The 22,466-nt window shown below is 51.1% G+C and overlaps 1 protein-coding gene across 4 annotated transcripts in view; it reads left to right on the top strand.

Annotated features, from left to right (window-relative positions):
• Window positions 1-22,188, top strand: part of ADCYAP1R1 (ADCYAP receptor type I) — a 42,138-nt gene extending 19,950 nt beyond the window's left edge. For 2 of the 4 annotated variants that reach the window (XM_077775432.1, XM_077775430.1), the window contains 10 exons: window positions 2,006-2,115; window positions 2,724-2,821; window positions 3,302-3,434; window positions 4,343-4,496; window positions 4,931-4,991; window positions 5,550-5,619; window positions 9,670-9,761; window positions 19,292-19,421; window positions 20,327-20,368; window positions 21,867-22,188. In XM_077775432.1, coding sequence (XP_077631558.1) covers window positions 2,006-2,115; window positions 2,724-2,821; window positions 3,302-3,434; window positions 4,343-4,496; window positions 4,931-4,991; window positions 5,550-5,619; window positions 9,670-9,761; window positions 19,292-19,421; window positions 20,327-20,368; window positions 21,867-22,055 — 1,079 coding nt within the window. In that variant the 3' untranslated portion in view covers window positions 22,056-22,188. Of the gene's footprint in view, window positions 1-2,005; window positions 2,116-2,723; window positions 2,822-3,301; window positions 3,435-4,342; window positions 4,497-4,930; window positions 4,992-5,549; window positions 5,620-9,669; window positions 9,762-16,110; window positions 16,195-19,291; window positions 19,422-20,326; window positions 20,369-21,866 lie in introns of all 4 variants that reach the window. The other 2 variants (XM_077775431.1, XM_077775429.1) reach the window with 2 other exon arrangements.
• Window positions 22,189-22,466: the final 278 nt, after the last annotated feature.

The raw sequence follows: 22,466 nt of genomic DNA, 5'->3' as shown, positions 1-22,466 counted from the left end.
CCCCCCCCCCCCCCCTCAGAGTCCCTGATTTAGTAGGCCTAGGGTAAGGCCTGAGAATGTTCATTTCTAGCCAGTCTCCCAGCTGATGCTTGAGGGCTGGTCTGGGAAGGGTGCCCACTTGGAGAACCACTGCCCTAAAATTCTGTGCTTCTATGAAGTTGCTGGGGCAAAATAGCCTAGTGAAGTAGGCGCAGCCATCACAGTGATTTGACATTCTGGAGAGTACTCGATCTTCTGGAGATTTCCATCAGAACAATAGAGTGGCAAATTCGTGGAATAGTTCTGAACAAAATGGTTTATACGCTTCTGTGCCCACACTGTCTTATAAAAAGAAACAGAGAAAGAAGGAAAATAAAAGAAAGGAAATGGCTTCTACCTCTAGGACACTTTTACAGAATTGCTTTTCAAAGCAGCTTCCCTTTCCTCTTCCTACCACCCTGATGTGGGCAAAGCAGAGAGGAGATGAGGCCCAGAAATGGGAAGGGACTTGGCCAAGGCCCTGATTCCCCCAGGACGTGCAGACTTTCAGAGGGACTTGGAAGGAGGTCTCCAGCCAGTAACAGCCTGACATGGATTTGCTGGAGGAAAGAAGAATTTGGCATCAAAATGTGGGACAGAAGTGACTCCTTCTTTCCCTGGGACTGGCAGACCTCCTCCTTGCCCTGTGTCACAGGACTCCAAATCCGAGAGGCAGTGGGGACCAGGAATCCCCCTACTCTGGGCAGAGCTGACTTCTACGGCAGGGTCACTCACCCTTTGCTGCTTCCCAGAGTCCCAGGAAGTATCTTCCTGATTCTCTTGGTAGAAAAGAATTGGCCTGAGATCTTCCAACTCCACTGGCAAGGACACGAGGTTGGAGAAGTGTAGACTGGTTTCTTGTCTTGGTCTCTGCCAAGNCCCCCACCAGTGATGGCCTCAGCCCCAGCAGGGGATCCTTCCAGAAACATGGGTTCTGGAGCCCCCTTTTCCGGAGATGTTGCCTCCGGAACAACATCTGGTCCCTGAATCCTGTAAAAGAACCATTCCCATGTGTCCTAATATATTAGTTAAACTCCCAGAAAGCCAGTCTGGGGACAGGGGTCAGGCTGGGGCCACACTCCAGTGCAGGGATGGAGGCAGAGGGGGCTGTGTGCCTTCTCCCCTTCACAGGGCGTCTGTGGTTCACCCTTACAGACAGTCAGGAGAGGGGAGGATGAAGTGAATAATCATTAAAGGCTAAAAGGCCTCAGGCGGGGCAAAACCCAATCTAGATTCCACTCTGTAGACAGGAAATGACTCCCTCTGGTTTGGTGTCCTACAAAATGGCCTTTAAAGTCTATCAAACGAAAATTAAGGTGCATTAGTGACATAAAACAGACCTCTAAACCTGGGGAGGCAAATCTTTGTGTTTTTTTTTAAACTTGAATATATATCTTAATAAGATCTGGTGCTAGGTTAATGCAGGTCTGGTCCTTGTTAATTAAGCAAGCCGTGTGTCCCCTTTGTGTGGGATATTGCTGCTAGAAGGCCCAGAGCTCCCAATGTATGACCAGAGCTCCTACATCATGGTCACCTGAGACGGTTTGTAGAGCAGAGTCTGGGAGTTGGAATGCAGTGGGGTTTGCAATGGTGACCTCCCATCTTCTTTTCTGCTCATTGCAATTTGACGAGTGCTGACCCAGGGCCTAGGGAAGGAGCTCAGGCCTTCTCTGAGTGAGTATTGGCCAGCTCCAGAAGAGAGGGAGGCTGGACTCAGCCTGGCTCCGTCCCCTCACCCCTTGTTAAGAGACCGGCAGTGCCTTGTCCTCTCCAGTGTCCTTTGTGTAAAGGCTGAGCTTAAGGTCACCAGCAATCACTCTTTTCCTTCTGACAATGGTAGATTTCATGAACCTTCAGTCACCATGCTTCCTGGATGGGCATATAGGTTTCCAGAAATTCTTAGTTAAGAAGTAATAATTTTCAAATAAGAATTTCAGGGTCCTTTTAAATCACTTCCATGCCTCACTGAGGTTTTGTTCTACTGCAGACATGAGGGTGGTGAGCCGGAATTGCACCGAGGATGGATGGTCGGAGCCATTCCCTCATTATGTAGATGCTTGTGGGTTTGATGAATACGAGTCTGAGACTGGGGACCAGGTGAGTGTCTGTCCCCACCTGGAAGTGGTGGGGGTGAGGCTGAGGAGGCCTGTGGCACTGTGTTCCCAGCAAAGGCCTTAGTTCCTGTTGGGACTCCAGGAAGCTCAGGTCCCTAGGCAACCCATGAAAACCTGCTGTGTAACCCAAGTACAAAGAGGGCAAGATTTTCACTCATTTATTCTGGGCCAAGAAGCATCTGGTTTGCTGCCTGAGTCCCTTAAGCCCCCACCACATGTGCCCAACCTCCCTGGCTGCTCTTCTAGGATGCTCATCCTTCCTGCGGCCCGGCTACTGAAAGGTTGATGCCGGGCTTAGCAGGGGGCCTCCTGGACACTTCTCCAGGCTAAGGCTGCTACCTGTTCTGATTGGTTGGTGCCCCTATATTTAGCAAACATTTACTGAGCATCAACAGAATGCAGACACTGCAGAGGGGTGAGATACTCATGGGGGATGAAGTGGGGGCCAGGGTAGTAGAGGGAAAGGAGGAGGTGAGAAAGGAATGAGGAGCTGGGTAGTAGGCCCCAAGGTGGGTAGGCCCTGGCCTGAGGGGGCTGGGGGATTGGGGCAAGCCCCATGTGGAACCCTGAATATTTTGTGCTTTGCTCCAGGATTATTACTACCTGTCAGTCAAGGCCCTGTACACAGTTGGCTACAGCACATCCCTTGTCACCCTCACCACTGCCATGGTCATCCTGTGTCGTTTCCGGTAAGACCCTCCCCCAGCAGCGTTTGAGCTAGTGCAGCCCACCCTAGCTCAGAGCCCTTCCTCTGTCCCACCCGCCTCCACCCCTTTCCCTGGATATCAGCCCTGGAAGTCCTTTAGAGGGCAAGGACATTTCCCCCACCCCTAGGCTAACAGTTGGGAAACTTGACCGGAGAGAGAGCAAATGATGTTTCCAGGTCCACACAGCAAGGTAGACCTATGTTCCTCAGTTTTATCCTCTTGGTGTAGATAGAGAGAGGTCACGGGAGGGGAAAGCCTGACCTCTGGGGATAGCAGAGCCAGGCAACAAAGGCCTGGCAGTGAATGAGGATTTAGAGAGGTGGGAAGGGGGTGGGATGGGGGTGGGATGGTAGGGACCCCTTGAGATAAAGCCGTGGAGCTGGCCCAAAGCAGACCTCAGAGTGGAGGGGTGGAACGGGTTCCTTGCTCAAGGCCTCTTCCTCCCCTGGCTTGCTGGCGTAGGAAGCTACACTGCACCCGCAATTTCATCCACATGAACCTGTTCGTGTCCTTCATGCTGAGGGCCATCTCCGTCTTCATCAAAGACTGGATCCTCTACGCGGAGCAGGACAGCAACCACTGCTTCATCTCCACTGTGAGTGAGCCAGGACCTGGCAGGAAGCCCCCTGCCCTCCCAGGACTCCCTTCCCTGTGACACCCTGTCACCCAGGTGTTTTCCTGCAGGTTGAGGCATTGTCCCCGGTGAATGCGGAAATCCGGGAATGACCGTGAGGTTGCTAGTAGCCAGTGAGATCTCCGTATGAGGTCATTTCCTGTCCCACTCTCTGTACGCGTACTTGGCAAAGCAGATGTGGAAGGGGGAGTGGAAATGCCAAGTCCCTCCTGCCCAAGAAGGAAACTGGGTTCAGAGAGAGGGCTGGTCTGGCCCCTGGGCATTTAGCTAACCCATGACAGAGCCGAGTGGCCGCTTGGCTTGGGCTTTCTCCAGACTGCCTCCCCAATCCTCATACCTTTGGGAGGTAAGCAGAAAATATAGGCCTTGATGGAATACGATAGAAAGAACAGCCCAGAGCACAGGGTCTTGACCCAGGAGGGCATACTTGGAGGGGGATGTCTCTCAGATTTCTGGGGACTGAGAGTATTCCCCCTTGATGTCCCAAATCTTTAGTTTACCAAGGAGCCTCCTGCAGGGTTCTCTGTACCCACCTTACCTGGAGGGGCTGGAGAAAGCAGTAAAGGGGAGAGAGAGTGAGCCTGGGAAGGGAAGAGGGCCCTGTGCTCTCCCCAGCCCAACGTTTTCTGGCACGTGTAGAGTGGCCTCCATGGGCAGCTTTGACTCAGAATCAGGATGCTGCCATTTTTAACTCTTGGAATCCGGGAATGTTGAGTCTTTCAGACCTGTGGGATGTTTGAGCCCAAGCATGTCAGAGCCGAAGAGCCTTCATGATTCTACCTCGTCCTATTGGGCTGGACTTCCAGGGCTCAGTGGGAGCCAGTAGTGGGGGCTTCATGCCTCCCTCACCCTCCCCACCCTCTCTGCAGGTGGAATGCAAGGCCATAATGGTTTTCTTCCACTACTGTGTCGTGTCCAACTACTTCTGGCTGTTCATCGAGGGCCTATACCTCTTCACCCTGCTCGTGGAAACCTTCTTCCCTGAGAGGAGATACTTCTACTGGTACACCATTATAGGCTGGGGTAGGTCACTGGCTGTGGCCTGGACAGGCTCAGGCCTCATGGCCAGGTACGTCCTTGGTCCCACTGTCAGGGTGTGTTAGGTCAGGAGGGAGGCACTGTCCGTCCCCACAGCTGATGGTATGCCTCTGGTTCTTGGGCCCTGCCTTGCTCATCCTGCCCATAGAAAGCCCACCATCAGGAAGAGGTGATATGCTCAGGAGTCCTGAGAAGTGAGATGGCCCAGCATCTTGGGTATACATGAACCCCCAGGAGACCCGGGTACAAGGGCCACTTAGGGTCCCGAAGACTCCAGATCTAAAAGGCAGACCTGCCCCATGGGTCAGAACTCCCTGTCTGAGCGGGGCCAGTGGCTTCTGGGAGCCCCACATCTGAGGGGGAGCCCAGGGCCTATGGATTTTCCTGTTATCACCGAGCTTCTTTTCGTGCTCTCCCAGGGACCCCAACTGTGTGTGTGTCTGTGTGGGCTGTGCTGAGGCTCCACCTCGATAACACAGGGTGAGTACATCCCCAGGGGCCAGGGCGAGAGCCCCGATTAGGTTCTCACCGACAGGTCTCAGTGGCTGCCCTGATGTCACATTAACTGCCCAAACTGTACCCTCCTCCCCTACCCTGACCCTACCACAGGTGGAATCCTGGCCACATCTCAGCCAGAACCTAGCAAGGATGTGTAGGGTTTCGGATTCCCTCTCTACTTCTGGGCCCAGCTCTGAGTGTCTGTTTTCCTTTTAGGGAGAGGAGGAAGAGTGTTGGGGGTGAGATCACACCTCCACAAGCCTTGGGCCTGAAGGGGGAACGTGGCCCTTGCCCAGGAGCCCTTTGGTGACTCCAACTCTTGTGCTCCACTTCCTGCCTTGATGGGGAGCAGAGGGAAGGACCGAGGCAACAGAAGAACCAGAAATGGGCTAGGGTCTGCAGCATGCCTGAGCACCCTCTTTCCAGCCAGCCCCTCCTCAGAGAGCTGTAGGGGAAAAGTGCCACAGTGGGGCCAGGGGCATTGTCCTGCGGGCATCCCAGCCCTGAGCTTAATCTCTCTTCTTTCTCTCTGTCTTTCAGCTGCTGGGATATGAATGACAACACAGCTCTGTGGTGGGTGATCAAAGGCCCTGTGGTTGGTTCCATAATGGTGAGTATCCTTGAGACACAGAGGGGCAAGAGACGGGGCCTGAGCAGAAAACAGGAGAAGAGGAGAAATACAGAAGTCGCTATACAAATCAGCCTCTTTCCTTTTCATGGCTGCGTTATATTCTGCAACATGGATACTATTCCACTAGTGTTGGACATTTATATTATCTCATTTTTCCTCATGACAAAACATGCTACTTGGAGCAGTTGTGTGCATAATTTTGAGCATAAGTATTTCTTTAGAATAAATCTCCAGAAATAGAATTTCCGGGCCAGAAATCTTATCATTGTCTGCACTTAAAATATCAAACATTTACATTTTTGCACGGTCTTCTGATAATGGTAGCTCATCGTTTTGATGTGAATTTCTCCATATTGCCAGTGCAGCAAAGTATTTTTTTTCCAAGCACTTATTGACAATTTGTTTTTATTCTGGTCACTACCTGTTTATTTCTTTTGCTCATTTTTCTTTTGCTTGCCTTTGCTCACTTGTCTTTCTGTTTGAAAGGCAGTAACACTTTATCTGTTAAACATGTTGTAAGTGTGTTTCCAAGATTGCATTATTTTATTACAGTCAAACTGTCAGGTTTTGCCTTCATGAATTCTGAAACTTATTTCTTGTTTGTGGAAGCCCTTTCTCATTCTAGGATATAAAAACATTCTTAATAGTTTTATTATAATTTTATAGGTTGGATTATTATATATGTCCTTGATCTAGCTAATTTTTTTTTAAAGTTTATTTATTTATTTTGAGAGAGAGAGCACATGTGCAAGTGGGGGAAGGGCAGGGAGAGAATCCAGCCAGGCTTCACACTGTCAGCACAGAGCTTGATGTGGGGCTTGAACCCATGAAACTGTGAAGTCATGATCTGAGCCAAGATCAGGAGTCAGACACTCAACCGAGACACTGAGGCACCCCAATCACGCTAAATATTTATTTCTTTGTCTAATCTGAAATGATACCTAATCTTCCTTAGTCTTTTTTTCCCCAGTTGGATAGACACTCCACCCTCTTAATACTTTTTATTAAATAGACCATCATTTCTCCATTATGTTGAAATGTTACTTTATCATGAACATTCAATACATTCTTCTTGTATTTAGTTCCAGATTTTTTATGCTATGTTACTAATCTATTTGGCTATTTCCATGATGAATGCTTCCTTGTGTTTGTTATTATTAACTTGGTAGCAGGTTTTGAGATCTTGTATGTTAATATCCCTTTCTTTATTCTTTTTTCCTTCAAAATTTTCTCACGCATTTACTTGTTCAGGTGAACTTTCAAATATCCTTGTCAAATTGCAAAAAAAAAAAAAAAGAGTCTGGCTGAGATTTTTAGAGAAATTGCATTGAATTTTTGGAAAAGTGATTTTCTTAAAAATATGGAATCTTCCTCTTCAAGAATGTGACGTGATTCTCCATTGATTCTGCCTTTGTCATAGAGAAAGCTTTGTATAGCTTTTTAGTTATCTTGTTTAATTTACCTGCAAGGTATTAGGTATTTTCCATTCTGTGCTTGTATTGTGTCTGGAACTTACTCTGTCATTGTATGTTCTAGTGGGTTATTGCTGGTATATAGGGAAGCTGTTAGTTTTTGTGTATTTTTTCTTTTCTTGGTTACCTTTCCAAACTCTGTTATTAGTTCCTGTCCTTTTTCAGTTGGTTTTCATGGGTTTTCTAGGTAGAAAATTACATAATCCATAAATGAAAATAATTTTACTCTTTCCAGTATATATGTGTATATATATATATATAATTTATTTCATATATAAAAATACATATATATATATATAATTTATTCCTTGGTTTTGTTGAGGATGGTGCTTACTATATAGTTTTGGGCAGTTATGCTTCATTGAATTAGGAAAGCTCCTATTCCTGGCTTGTTTTAGTCTGTATTTTTTTCAAACCCAGAAATACAATATGTTTTGGAAATGTTTACTGGAGTTATCCCTTCCCTTCATGATGGACATTTATAATATTTCCATTTTTCTTCCTAATGAACAATGCTACGATGGATATATTTGTGTGTATCTTTGAATATATGTGAATATATCTTTTAGAATAAATCTCTAGGAGTGAAATTTCTGGGACAAAGCGTATGTATATTTAACATTTTCATAGACAGCAAATGAACAGAATACAAGAATGCTCATTTCTCATGTCTTTATTGATGTTTTGATTACTGAACTAGTCATCAATCTTATGGGGGATAAGGGCAACTTATTGTTTTAATCTGTTGATGTAACAAATATTAGTAGATTTGTTTTTTTCCCATTCTTTCTCCCCAAATTTCTCATATACAACCTTTATGGACATGATGTTAGTTCTTTTAGCACACTGCTAAATTCTATTTGTTAATATTTTGTTTGTAGTTTTTGCATTGTTCTTTGTACATTCTCTGGTATTAGGGGTGTGTGTGTGTGTGTGCGTGTGCGTGTGCGTGTGTTGTCTATTTATTTGTATGCTTTCTTCATTATCTGGGATTTGTAGTAGAGTTTTGTTAGCCTAATAAGTAATTTGTGAGGTTTTCTTTTTATTTGCTTTTAAACACTGAGGTAGTTTGTAAATTACATCTTCCCTGAAAGTATTAAGAAGCTGGTCTGTAAAGTTATCTGGGCGTGGAGACTTTTAATGCATACATCTTTCATTAGTTTATTTAAATTTCTCCTAAGGACATTGTTCTACTCAGATTTTCCACATCTTCTTTAAAATTTTTTTAAGTTTATTTATCTATTTCGAGAGACACAGAGAGAGAGAGCGAGCGAGCAGGAGAGAGGCAGAGAGACAGGGAGAGAGAGAATCCCATGCAGGCTCCACACCACCAGTACAGAGCCCCACGCAAGGCTCAAACTCACGAACTGGAAGATCATGACCTGAGCAGAAACTTAAGAGCCAGACACCATTTGGCTGAGCCACTCAGGCACCCTCTACATTTTCTTGATTCGATTTTGGTAATTTCTATTTTCCCCATTTTGTTTAATTTTTCTCTTGTGATTTAAAATATTCTATACATCTGTTGTCTTGTCCTCCTTCTGATCCCTAAATTTGTTTATAGTCATTTTTTATTAGTCTTATTTTCTCCTTTTGGATCAACTAACATTTGCAGTGAGCAGTGTACTGTGATGAATTCTAGGTACCATGTAGACACTGGACTTGTGACAGAGATCATTGAGAGAGCCCTGCCTTCATGGAGCATGCTTTATCATTACAATTGATCTGTGGAAACAAACACACAAAACAAAGCCCCCAAATAAAGTTTTTATTGATCAAATTTACCTTTTTCCTATTTCTTTATAATGAATTTTTACCTTTTTTAATTTCCTTCTTGTGTGGGTTAAAATTGTGGCTCTTTCCCCCTAGCTTTTGATTTGAATGCTTCATTATATTATTGTCAATATTTACTATTTTTTAATAACTTAGCGTCAAGTTCTACATTTTTTTTTTTCTCCAGGCACTGCTTTGGCTTCATTCAGATGATGTCACTGTATGGCCCTTTCACTGCACCTTGTTTCTATTTATTTGCTCCCTGTCTTCCCCCTTTCTGTTTAGAGAGATTTTGTCCCTGATCTTTATCTGAAGATAAATGCTGTCCTTGCCATTCCAGGCAGTCTTTTAATTAATATTGCTTATGGTTGTCCTTTCTGGTTCCCCATGTTCAGGTACTCTGAGCTTGGAGTCTCTCCAGAGGACAGCTCTCACCTCGGCAGGAGCCTCTTCTCTGTCTGTTTGGCATTGTTTTCCATCACCCTGATCCCATTTGCTTTCTCTTCTAGAAATTGCCTACTTTTCTGGCTCCGTCAGGGAGCCAGAAATACTCAGTTTTTCTCAGTATTCTCATGAAACTCGTTTTCTTCTATCTCCTCTGGCATTTTAGCAATAGTAAATGGGAGGTAAACAAGTGTTCGCATGCCACCGTCTTGGATTATAAGTCTAGATGGGGTTTTGACTGATGAGAGAGGGTCCTCTTGGGGCAGTAACAGTCCGTGCAGAGGTGGGGCTGTGGTAAGTCTTTGCCCAGAATCACTTCTGTTTTTCCTTTGCTCTTCAGGTTAACTTTGTGCTCTTCATTGGCATCATCGTCATCCTCGTGCAGAAACTTCAGTCTCCAGACATGGGCGGCAATGAGTCCAGCATCTACTTGTAAGTACCATTGTGTGAATGCCATAGTCACTTCCAGTAGCTGTGTGGGCCCTGCGCTGAGGTCACAGGAGAAGGCCTAGGGTTTTTGTTGACAGGATAAACTAGTGGGGACATTTGCAAGACTTCTTTCTGAGTTAAGTGCCTTTAAAATGTAGTTGCCTTGCCTATCCCTCAGCCCAGCCTAGGTACTAATCTGCATGGCGGTTACATGGAAGGGAAGAGAGAAGAAGAGATGGTCAGATCCTTTGTCACACTAGGAAAACCAAGATGGAAAACACCAGATTCCTTAGGGTAGTTAGGGTCTTAGTTATTTAGCAGTTGGATTTCCTTTGGGGATCTTGGTTCGGTGGGAAGTTCATGAATGCCACAGGGTGCACTGTTGCCTGATGTTCCCATGCCAGCCCAGTGGGGGTGAGCAAGTTGCTCACCTGACTAGCAAACCAGGTGGACATTCTTGCTGGTCTGGATATTGGAAGACGGGAGAATTCTTTCTCTTCTCCACCTTCTTTCAGGAAAGCTCTATTCTGGGTCTGGTCTTCCTCCTGTAACTCCAGAGGGTGTTGCAGGAACTACCCAGAGTCCAGTCCCAGATCTTTGGGGCTTCCCCAGGGATGCGGAGCTTACCCTGGGCCTGCGTGTGCAGCTCGGGCACCTGCCCTTGGAGAAGTCCTTCCCATGCGGGTGGGGGATCTGCATAGGGCTTGGTCAGTCTTATTTTCCTTGTATTTAGGATGCTTATNACTGTCTTTTTTTTTCTTCATGTTTTTGCCAGTTTTTTTTTTTTTTAACCAACCCCTGCTTATCTGTATGTGTTATGTAGTCGAAAATTTGTCATGCGTATAAGTCATAAAGTCTCTAAGGCCTTGCACTGGGGGACCATTGGGGCTGGCTCCCTGTGACTAACTGCCCTAGAGGGATCATTCCTGCCTTAGTCTCCAGGACCCACAAGACAGGGCCCTGCTGCTGCCTTTACCTCCCCTTCTGGCGTCAGCACATGTCTTTGGGTCTGGCCCCAGGGTGGACTGCACTAGGGCCAGATGCCTCCCACATAGTTATTTCTGACATCTGAAGCTAGTGGTAGCTAAGACGGCCTCTTCTCTCCTTTGAGCTCCAGCCTCGGTCCCCCACTCTCTGCTTGCTGCTGGGAAGGGTTTCTTCTTCTGAGGTTCCTGGAATCTCTTCTCTGGGGGGCTCTCCCCTCCTCCTCGACCCTTGCCTGTGCAGGGACATACACAGGGGCCCAGCTGCAGCCTAAATAAGGACACTCTACTGACCCCAACACACCCTTCACCAGCTTAGATGCCTTGTCCTAGGCATCCAGAAGCTCCCCTGGTCTGGTGGGCGGGAAGTGAGGAGTCAGGGTATCCGAATCATTCCCAGACTGGGGGCTGTAGAATCCTGTCCAGCCTTCCTAATGCATAGACAGCCATTTGTAAGAGTGATTTATACATTTAAGGACAGATTTTAAAGAACCATCTGGTTGGTTTGCTTCTGCTGTGGGGAAAAAAATCTCAGAGAATCCTCTTTGGTGCTTAGTCTCAGGCTCCAAAGACAAAAAACTCAGGTGAGGTCGGCAGGCCAACTGGGAGGGCTAACATGGCATGAGGGGCCACCTTGAGCCCATTACATTTAGCAACATATTTGAGTGTTTCCAGGGTCAAAGAGACCCTGTTGGTGGAAAGTGAGGGATAATCAAAGAGACAGTGCTGCTGAGGACTGAAGACTTTTTACCGACACTTGAAACTCCGTCCGGGCGCATTTAGTGCTCACGAACACCCAGCCAGTCTGGTGGGCTGAGAAACCAACTGCTCATTGTCATCCCATTTTACAGCTGAGGAAACTGGTTGTCAGTGAAGTGAAATAAATCCAGTAGGAACGAGTGAAGCATAGCTGCGGTGCAGCTGGCCCTTGGCTCTAAGCTTGACCGCACCATCTTTCCTGTCCTTGAGGAAATGACAGGCGAGAGATGGTGTTAAATAAGTGTATAATCAAGGCTTCCTGGAAGAAGCAGCCCCAGTAGGATTCAGCCTTATAGAGAACTGCCCCACCTGGAGTGCTTTGGGCTGGGAGGTGTCTGCTGTGGGGGAGGGAGGACTATGGGGGGAATGGGAAGGGGCAGGACATGGTGGGAGAGGAGATTTCAGGGCTGTGCCTGAGTCCCCTTGGGCCACCAGAGTTATGTGTGGGACTGAGAGGCCGCTTCACATATGCCCACAACAGCTTTCCGGTTTTTTCCTCTGTTTCCAGAACAAATTTAAGCCTGGGCGTCCCCAAGAAAGCCCAAGAGGACCCCCTGCCTGTGCCCTCAGACCAGCATTCACTCCCTTTCCTGTAGGTTGGTTCCAGCTGCTTAGATGATAAGGGTTTGAGATGGTGCTCCCCGTTGGGGGCTCGGACCCCTGCAGGGGGCGGTAGCACTGGGCCACCCACACTCTCTCACCTGGTGCTCCCGATGGAATGAGTGGCCGCCACCAGGCCTTGGGCAGTGGCCAGGCGTAGAGTGTGGGCCTGGGTCAGGGCTTGGCATGTGTTTTGGCTCGGTGTGGTCTGGGGTGGGGGTTAGGCCTGAGCCTGAGGCTGGGGTCAGGGTTAGGCTGCCCTTTCCTGCCCTTGGCTTTGCGAGAAGCCAGCTGGCTCAGTAAAGGGAGGGTGAGGTTCCCGTACAAACACGGACTGTACTGTGATCGTCTCCAGGAGCTGGCTTTACTCCCGGCTGTCTCCCCATCACAGGATGGGCATTAGGAACTGCCTCTTGGGTCTGGGGGCAGGGGGAGAAACCCCATCTGTATTTCCCTCAGGGACCTCACAGAGAAAGTCTGCACAGCTCCTTGGGTGAAGGAAGAAGAGCACAGATACCATGATGTAGATAGTCCACAGGGCTGTGACATACCCAGTGTCTGAAGGATGACTTTGATGCCAACTCCCTTGTGGCAGAAATGCAGCCAGGAAGCCGTCAGCCCACAGAACTGAGCCCACAGTTCACATGGGGCTCCGTTTTCCACTTCCAAAGCACCTCTCCTCTGTCTAGGAGTGCCCTGTCCTCACAACTCCTGTTTGGGATCAGCAGCGGGGGAATGGTTACATCTATTTTGCAGATGAAGAAACCGAGGCCCAGAGAAGGAAAGTGGCACCACCTGAGACCACCCAGCAAGTCAGTGTCTAGACAAAGCCTTAAGCTCAGGTGCCCTGGCCCCCCAAGGCTGAGGAGGGGGCACACAGGGTGAGCTTGTCCTCAGTGGCGGGGAAGGAGGTAGGAGTGGGCAGGGAAGCTCCAAGACCCGCTGAGCTGAGCTTCGGGCCGGAGTACCAGCATGGTGTGAAGCGCTTGACTGGGGGCTGGGCCAGGGTTCTGGGGGTTTACAGCATCTCGGCATCATGAGGGACCCTATGGCGAATGTACAGTTCAGACTGAGACCTTCTATGGGCCTGTCGAGTGCCCCAGTGCTTCAGTGATCACTAGGAACAGGGTGAAATAGACAGGGGTGCCACCTCAAAGTGCCCCTCCCCCCACCACAGGGCAGGGGGAAGGGGGATCTAACAATCTGTCTGGCATTTCCTGGGGCTACGGCAGCTCTGCACACAAAAGGCATCATAGCTTCCATAGAGTTTAGCCTGTGACCAAAACAGGGGTCAAAGAAACCATGTGCTGCCTCCCTGGGTCACAGACGGAGTTGCTGAGACCCGGAAGTGGCTTTGAACTTCCTGCAGATAAGACAGCAAAGCGTTGGCAGAACCAGGCCTGGGAGCCAGGGTTCCCTGGTTTCCAGATGCCGGCGTGGGCCCTGCACCTGTCGTGGGAATCTCCTGCCTTCTGATTCGCTTCCCCCCAGCACCTTTGTCTGGATGTCTTATCCTCCCTTGGGTCCAAATCAGAACTGAGTTCACCAGCCAGTCTGGGTTTATGCCTTCCTTTCAATTAAATTCCTTCCCCCCTTTTCACTAATTGTAGTGGCTTTTTAGAGGTCACGACATCTCTTCCTTTCTCACATCTGCCTCTGGCTTTCTTGCCACTCTTGTATTCTTTTCAGTGGGTCCCTTTGCACGGAGCCATTGAAAGTTTGGGAGAAGCAGAGGATTTGGGAAGAAGGCCACTTACCTCTGTCCCCAGATCTTTCTCCTGAGAGGCCTCCCAGGCATCAGGTCCCCCACTCTGTCCCTCCCATCAGAGACCCACATCTTTACCAGGGGTCTGATCTCCCAACTAACTTGCCACTAAGTGGCCTTTAGCATACTCTGAAGAAATCAGAAGAGTCTCTATTTACTACGTCCAGGGCCCAGGAAGGGCAGGGACAACAATTTGGGAGCTCAAGGAGGGAACAGTCTCAGAAGAGAGCAGCTTAAGGTTTAGAATTCAGGGTGAGGACTTAAGCCTAGTGGGCACGGGATGGCATCTGAGGTTTGGGTTCCCAGACCCCCAGCTAGGCCACAATTAAAGGATCAGGCCACTGGATGTAGGGGAAAGTAGCCAGCCATTCAATCTGGACCAGATAGAGAATAAATTTGGAGACTAGAATGGTCCTCATTCCTGAATATCCAGTTAAGTTCTTTTAATTTGTGAGAAAAGCATACTTATCTTCGTATGTGTCCATCTGTCTCTTCATATGTGTATGAAACAGACCTTTGGCATTCACTGAAGACACATGAAGAAACTTCTCAAATACATGACTTCCTCACGTGCGTCTCGAGCTTCGCGTTGCATGTGGATCACCTAAGGATCTTGTGAGAACGCAGATTCGGAGCCAGCAGGGCTGGTGCGGCACCTGAGATTCTGCATCTCTAAGAAGCTCTCAGGTGGTGCTGATGCCGCTGCTCTGGCCAGCAGAGCCTCACGCAGTACCTCACATCCCACATCTGTAAAGTGGGCCAGTAGTGCCCATCTCACAGAGGGGTGTGAGTGGAAGGGTGCCATTTGTTAAATGGGGACCACACACCTGACTGCGGCAAGGGTCCTGGACAGACCTGGGCTTGCCTCCTCTTTGAAGTGTGTGATTCACATTCTTGCCTCAGCAAAATGATGGGTCTCTACATGTCAAAGACCTTCAGACTTCCTCTCAAAGATCTGGAATCACAGCTTACAAATCGGTGAATGCCCAAGGCCTGGTCTCTTCATGTGTATCTGTTCTCATGTGCATCAGATCCCCTCAGAGAGATCAGTTCCCCAGCAGGTGCCAGGAGTTTGGTGCCGCATGGTGCCTGAGGAGGGTTCGAGAAGGAGGCCGCTCTTTTGAGGTCTGACGAGATAACACAGACCTCAAATCCATGTCTTACATGTTTATCAAAGAAGGAAAAGAAGTGTCTGTGGTTTGTCCCAACCCACGCATAAGCAGGACCGTGATGACCTAGAACAGATGGAAGTTCCACCTGACCTCTCTGAGGTGGTGAAAGCTCTCTGTGCCTCACTCAGGCTAGCAGAGCTAACCTGGGGCTCACCTACAGGTGCCTCAGTGTTTCTGCAGGCTGTGGGATGGTGCCCAAAAGGTGCCCCTCTTGGCTTTCCACCCTTGCCCGTTGAACTTTTATCAGAAAGTCTAGCCCAGTGCTGTGCTGTAGAACTCTCAGCAGGGACAGGAATGCCCTAGCCCGTGCTCTCCAATATGGGAGCCACTAGCTCCACGTGGCTGTTGAGTCCTTGCAGTGTGGCTAGAGGAACTGAGGAACATGGATTTCTAATTTGATTGAATTTTAATTTCAGTAGCGGCCGATGGGTAGTGGCTGTCATATGGGATAGTGCAGATTATTTAGACCAGTTAAAAATCTCTTCCATCCATCTCCTCTTTTCCCCCTGTATGCCCACACTGAACTGCCTGGGGGCTCAAAGAGGAGGAGATGCAGGCAGAAGAGTGAGAGGTGGAGAGGAGAAAGACCAGTGGACACCCAGGCCCAGAACTGGCCTGATTCGGGCCGGGTTGGCCCAGGCTAGGCAGCACCAGGTCCATGGTGTGTGTTTCTGGCTGCCCGCCTTGCTGAGTGACCCCCGGCAAGGCCATGCTCTCAGCCTGGACCTGACTCAGCCAACTTCTGGGGCCCTGGCTTGAGACCCAGCCCACACCTTCAGAACGCACGTTCCCTCCAGCGCCCCTTCCCTGTCTGTGGACCCAGTGTGAGTGCTCGTTGTGTGCATGTGTGTCTGTGCACACACCTGTACACGTCTGGGCATGCATTTCTATGTCCAGAGCTGGCCCTGTCTTGGCCCCTGGCTTCCTCATTCTCTTCCACTTCACTGCCCCAGTTTTGTCTCCATACCTGGGCTCCTCTGCCCTCCCCTGAGCCTTGTCGCTCTAGGTCCACCTCAGTTTCTCCATTGCCCGATGCCCCCAGCTGACAGAAGTGCTGATCTTGTCACACCCAGCAGCTGCGTGCAGAAATGCTACTGCAAGCCACAGCGGGCTCAGCAGCACCCTTGCAAGATGTCAGAACTGTCCACCATAACTCTGTAAGTGTGCGTGGCGTGGCTGTGGCCGGGAGTCCCGGAGGGGAGGGGGCCGCATGCTGCTGCCGCTGCCCAGAACTTGCATCCCGCCGGCTGGACGGGAGCAGAGAGCGAGCCTGTGCCTCCAGCCCGGCCCTTTCTGCACTGTTGCATGTTGTTGTCTGTGTGTCTCGTGAGTTCTCTGCAGCCTCCAGGCCCTTGGGGAGGGGAGGTCACAGGGATGGAGCGGCAGGGCTGAGGTCCGGATGTGTGGTCTTCCCGGAATCCCCCCTTTCCCTGGGCTCATCTTTGCAGCCACCAAATTATTTCTAAGACCCTTAGAGCTTGCGTTCTCAGAGACTGACTCTCTGCACGGGACAGAACCCTCACCCTGAGGAACCTCACTCACACTTCATGTGCCAAGTGGCTCAGTCCCCATGCTGACCCTGTGAGATGGGTTCTTGTAGAAATGTCATTTCACAGAAAAGAAAACTGAACACAGAGAGGTGAAGTACTCACTTGAGGTCACGTAATTGGCATCTCGAAGTGAAGATCAGTCTTAACGTGGAAACAGCTTGATGTGGAGGAGCCCACTGTAATTTGCACAGTTCTGACCAAACCGAAAGGTCTTCTTGGTATTTTTTAGGCCCCTCTGCTCATTCGTGACTCTTCAGGGCAGGAGGACAGAGGCTGAGGCCTGTGTGACTGTCTCTGTGGCATAGCCAGATCATAGGGTGATTCTGTGACTGTCCTCAAAGGGGTCCCAAGGCTCACACCATATGCCCCATTCCAAGGCCTCTGGTCAGCTCTGAAGTCTAGAAGTCTCAGAAATTTGGGCCCTACTGGCCTCCTCATATGCCTCCTCTGCCCTGTCTACCAAAAGGGTCACCAGGATGCCCTGGGTCCCTGGCAGAAGTCCCTGTCCGTTCCAGGGCATGGCTGCAAGGCCACCAGGGAGGGAAGGTGTTGTCCTTGCCACCATTTGCCACATGGCCAGGGAGTGGGAAGGGTCTGAGCTCATGTCCGAAAGTTCCCTGCTTCTCACACAGTGGTCCTGTCTGTCCACTGCCACCAGGAAAGCTGGGCAACCTTGGCCTTTTGGTTTCTAAGACACTTTGGAACTGCAGGGTCAAGTCTCTGCAAACAGGCCCACGTGTGGAGAGGAGGCAGGGAGGGAGGAGGGCAGGGACCGCAGGCGTGTCCCAGGGCCGCCTTCCCTCCTGAGCCCCTTCAATTAAGCTTCGCTTGTAAAGTAACCCCTTTAGGCAGGGTCACAGAGTGGTTCCCGGGTGCTCACATGCCTGCATTTCCAGGGCACTTGCCTCTCCTTTTTTGGACCTTCATTCTTCAGCCATCACTTCCTGTAGCCTCTGATGCTGGCCTCTGGGTCCACAGAGGGGAGCAGGATGCTAGCCCCGGGTCGTGTTCAGGTTTCAGAGTGCTGAGGCTTTCGTATGGCCTGGATGTTCGCTCACCCCTTCGTGGGCAGCAGGCGCCTTCTGAGTGTGAGCCCCCAGACTGGCATGTGCTGGCCAGGGAAGGTAACTGATAGGCACCATGTACACCTCCAAGGAGCCACGGTCTGAGAGAGGACAGATCACTCAAGGACCACACCTGGGCTCAGAGTGGGACCTACTCACATCCAGTTGGCGCCAGCTCTGGTCCGGGGCCCCCCCCACCGGGTCCTGTGGAACGGCTGCCTGTGAGCAGGGACTGGAAGGTGCTGGCTCGGGGTGGGGGGGGGAGGGGGGCTTCTTCCTTCTAGGGCTGACCGGTGGTCCACCTGAAGGTCTTCTCAGGCTACTCCTCCCCTTTCCTTTATCTCTCCTCTGCTTTTCTTTTTTCCCTTCCCCCTCCCTCCTTCCTTCTCTCTCAGTTGAAACTGGGAAGCCAAGGGCCTCACTCAGACTCTGTGGATTCACCTTCTCCTGAAATCTGGAGCTCCCGCAGGCAACAGAACATTCTCTCCCAGAAAGGCAGGGATGGAGAAGAGGGCAGGGTGCATGTGTAACTGCCCCAACTCAAAGGGCCATCCCACACTCAGCTGTCCACCCCCGTGGACAGGAACTGAGCGGGAGGGGAGCCAAGCCACTTGCTCCCCACCTCCGATGGCCCTGGGGGAAGATTGCACCTGCAGGGCAGGGCTGGCTCTTACAGGAGATCCAGAACAGCAGATCCAGTACACCGGGGTGGGCAAAGATCGGGTGCTACTCTTGGAGACCCTCTGGGAGCAACCCTTCCGATAGAAGAGGACCCACAAGTATATGCAATGTCTCCCCTCCAGATGTCATACCAAGGCTCTATGCCCCCGCCCCTCAGAGCAGAGCCCCACCCACTGGGCACAGCAGCCAATGGCAAGCAGCCTCCAGAGATACAGGGGTTCCTTTGGCTGTGTCTCTCTTTAACCCCCAAGCTCCCAGCAGACAGCCTCCTCTCCCTTGACTCCTCCCCAGGGGGCAGATTCCTCTGGCTTAGTTGGTGCTTGTTTATTTTCAGTGTCAGTAAATCCTTCCTAGGATCCCTCCTAGGTCTCTCCGTCTGTGGTCCCCCACTGTGCGCCCCACCCCCACCCCACCACCGCAACCCTGGTCTGTGCTTCCCCATCACTCTCCATGCGTGTCCTGGCAACCCCAGACTCAGAAAAGCCCACCGCCTCTGTGGCCCCTTAGAAAGTGGTCTTTTTAGGCACGTGGACCTTCCTTCCAGAGCAGGAGAGGGTTTGCTTTGCTTGAGGATGCATCATGTCACTCAAGCCTTCTGAATCCCATCCCTCTGTTTGCACTGGTTTCACTTTTCCCAAGGGTTTTGCACCTCCCTCGAGGGGTGTCTGTCAATCACACACTCACATGTGCATGTTTAGTGGCTCTGCAGGGTACTGACATGCCCTAGAGGGATGGGATGTCCCCCGAGAACCTCCCAGGGAGTTCTGGAAGGCCTGCTCTGTTGGCCACCATGTCTCCCAGGCCCCATTCTTTCTAGGAAAGAATCCTGAGAGGGTCTGTGGACAGGAGCCCCAGCTCTGGGGGCCAACAGGGAGCTGGGACTAGCGTCTCTGCCCTCCCTGGTTCCAGCATCAAGACCTGGCAGTTCCCCAGAACAATGTCTTGCTCTCTTCTGACAGACGGCTAGCCCGCTCCACCCTGCTGCTCATCCCGCTGTTTGGAATCCACTACACAGTTTTCGCCTTCTCCCCGGAGAACGTCAGCAAGAGGGAAAGGCTTGTGTTTGAGCTGGGGCTGGGCTCCTTCCAGGTAGGTGTGGCGGGAATGGCAGGTGGAACTCATGGAGAGCCAGGGCCCTGGCCCCTGCCCTGCCAGCGGTTCTGACTTCTTTAGCCCAGACTCACTCAGCCTTGTGTTTCCGTCTCTGAAATGAGTCCTAGAAGGGAGGGAAGCTGGGGGAGCCCCTTCTGCTATCTACCCTGTGGGCTCCTGAGAGAACACACTCTGTTGTCTTCCTGTTGCTGCATCTGGGCGTTATGGGCAAGGCCTCCATTGGGCTCTCCATCCCTCATCTTCAGCCTGGGGCATGAGCAGGGTGCTTTCCAGAGACCTCTGTGTCCACATCCTGACTCCATTCTGTAGACCGTGCCTCTTCTGAGCGCTAGAGCTCGGTCTTACCCAGGTTGGGGTCCCCAGCACAAGACCTGGCCACAGAGAGCTGAATGAGCTGAACAGGTGGATGACCAAACAGATATCTAAATGATGCAGGGAGTAGCGAGTGGAGAACCATGAATCTATGCATGAAGGCGTAGGTAGGTGGGGTTGTCAACATGTGAGTGAAGGAGTGAGCGAGTTGGTGAGAGGATGCACAGTGACTGCATTAACAGATAGCAGCCCGGATGGTCAGTGAAAGTAGCAGTGGCAACCTTGAGTCCCCAAGATAGAGCATCTCTCCCTAATCCAGCTGTTTAACCCAGCTTCTTGATGGTCAGAAGGTTACTCTGTGTATCTGACTCGGCCTCATGGGGACGGCCATCTTGGTTCAGCAGAACTTTACCTATCTTACTGCAGATTCCTGGGCAAGTGGCCTCCCATCCAAGTCATTGTATCTTTTTGCCTCCTGGTGTCATTCCCCGTCTCCTTGGCGTCCTACACTCCCTGTGCCCAAGGTCTCCTGCTAGCATTCTCAGGTTATTTTTGCTCTCTTTCCCTAGGGCTTTGTGGTGGCTGTTCTTTACTGTTTTCTGAATGGGGAGGTAAGACTCTGGCCCTCTGGCATCTTGACAATGGAAGTAGGGATTGCTGGGGAGCAGACAGGTAGGGGCATAGCTTGCCACCTACCAGAGTGGATTCCCTAGACCAGGGCAGTGCCAGGCTCCCAGAACCTGGAGGAGGGGGAAGGCAGTGAGGCTAGGGTGTCCTGAGAGCCTCCACCCTGTGCCTAAATCTCTCCCACTTTGCCTGCTGTGCAAGGTATCAGCTGTACCTGTAAAGGCATTGCTTGCTGAGCACAGCCCTGCCCCGCAGGGTTTGCACGGTCAGACATGCCTTAGTAGAGAAAAATGGAGAGCGAGAGGGGTGAGGCACAGCAAATGGGTGAGGTGCAGACAACGGGACCTATAGTTTATGAGGCTTTGATGAGCAGGGCTGCTGAAAAGGGACTCTGGGGACTTGGGAGAGACCCCAGGAGAGGCCTAGAACCTTCTTGTAGTGTTTCATTTCCAGAGCTACGGTCTTAGAGCCTCCTGCTCTAGTCTGTTAGGGTGATGCTTTTGAATAGAGCCCATAACAGAGGTGCTGGGACAGGGGTGGGGGCTGGGTTTGGAGAGGGGGCAGGAGTCATTGCACCTGGGCTGGAGTGTTGGCTGCATGACCTCAACAGGCTCGTCCCCTTTTTGCATCTGAGAAACCGGAAGTTAGGGTTCAGTGATTGCCAGGAAAACCTACGGGAAGGTCAGATGAGGATAAATAAGGAGACAGAGCCCTGCAGGGAGTGGCTGGGGGAGACAGGAATGGGGGTGTGTGGAGCTTGCCAAGAGCCTGCGGGGGAGGTGGGGGCTGGAACCGGAGGGCTGGGAGCTGGTACCACTCCCAGTCATGCAGTTCATGCAGGAAACAAACACGCAGGACTGACAGGCATATGGAGGCTGACACTGGCCGTACCCTGTCCTTACCATGCTGAGAGCAACACGGGGGGTGTGTTCAGCCAGAGAGCACATTATTTAGTGGTCCTCAACCCTGACTGCATATTGGAATCTGCTGGGAAGCTCTGCAACCTATGGATGCCTTACTCCAGAGATTTTGATGTAATTGTTCCAGGATAGGATCTGGGCATCTGGACTTTTGAAGCTCTCCAGGTAATTCTAATGTGCGGCCCACCATTAAAGGTGTGAGAGAGTGGGGCTCCTTGCCCTGATCTGTCTGACCCAAGGGCCTGCTTTTTAAAGATTCCCTGAAAGACCCTGTGAGCTGGTCTCTGACTGTGGAGCACCAAGGCCCAGGAGCAGAGGCCCACAGAGAACAGGCAGCCAGTAGAGGGTCTTGCTCAGGCAGTGACTTGGGAAAGGGCCTGAGGTCAGCGCCTCAGAGGCATTCCTTCCCATTGGTGGCCTTGACGGCTACAAGCAGGAGGCAGCAGCGGCAGGGCTAGCCCGGGGATGGGGCAGGGAGGGGGGATCCTGGGCAGAGCAGTTGGGTGGATGAGGCTGGAGAAGTTGTCTGTCTGTAAGTGACAGCCCAAGTTGCTCCCTGCAGGTGCAGGCAGAGATCAAGCGCAAGTGGCGGAGCTGGAAGGTGAACCGCTACTTCGCCGTGGACTTCAAACACCGGCACCCGTCCCTGGCCAGCAGCGGGGTGAATGGGGGCACCCAGCTCTCCATCCTGAGCAAGAGCAGCTCCCAGATCCGCATGTCTGGCCTCCCAGCTGACAACCTGGCCACCTGAGCCCGCGCTCCCCTCCACCTCTCCTCCACACGCAGGCTGGGGCTGTGGGCAGGTGCCGGCCCACGCGTGTTGTGCTTCTTCTCTCACTTCGGGCAGGCCTGAGGCTGGAGGCTGGGCTCCCTGAGGTGGGAGAAGGATGCAGGGCGCAGATGCGTTATTTTCTCTCCCCGTTTGGCGCTGGCCCCACCCACCACGGGCCCCTGGGTCTCGATCCAGATATGTAAATACTCCACAAATTTTGAAAAGTTGCCTCATTCCCTACCCCTCTGCCCACTGTCCCTGCTCACCTCAAGCAAGTCCCCGGCTTTACCCTGCCCTGTTTCCACCAGTCTCAGTGATCTTGACCCTCTCAGTGAGGCCTTGTGAACTGAGGCTGATGACCTTGCTTTGGGGGGTTGGGGTGTGCCTATC

This window comes from Crocuta crocuta, unplaced genomic scaffold (genome assembly GCF_008692635.1).
Source record: "Crocuta crocuta isolate KB4526 unplaced genomic scaffold, BGI_CrCroc_1.0 scaffold197, whole genome shotgun sequence".
Taxonomy (NCBI): domain Eukaryota; kingdom Metazoa; phylum Chordata; class Mammalia; order Carnivora; family Hyaenidae; genus Crocuta; species Crocuta crocuta.
This window is presented reverse-complemented; position numbering and strand designations above follow the sequence as displayed.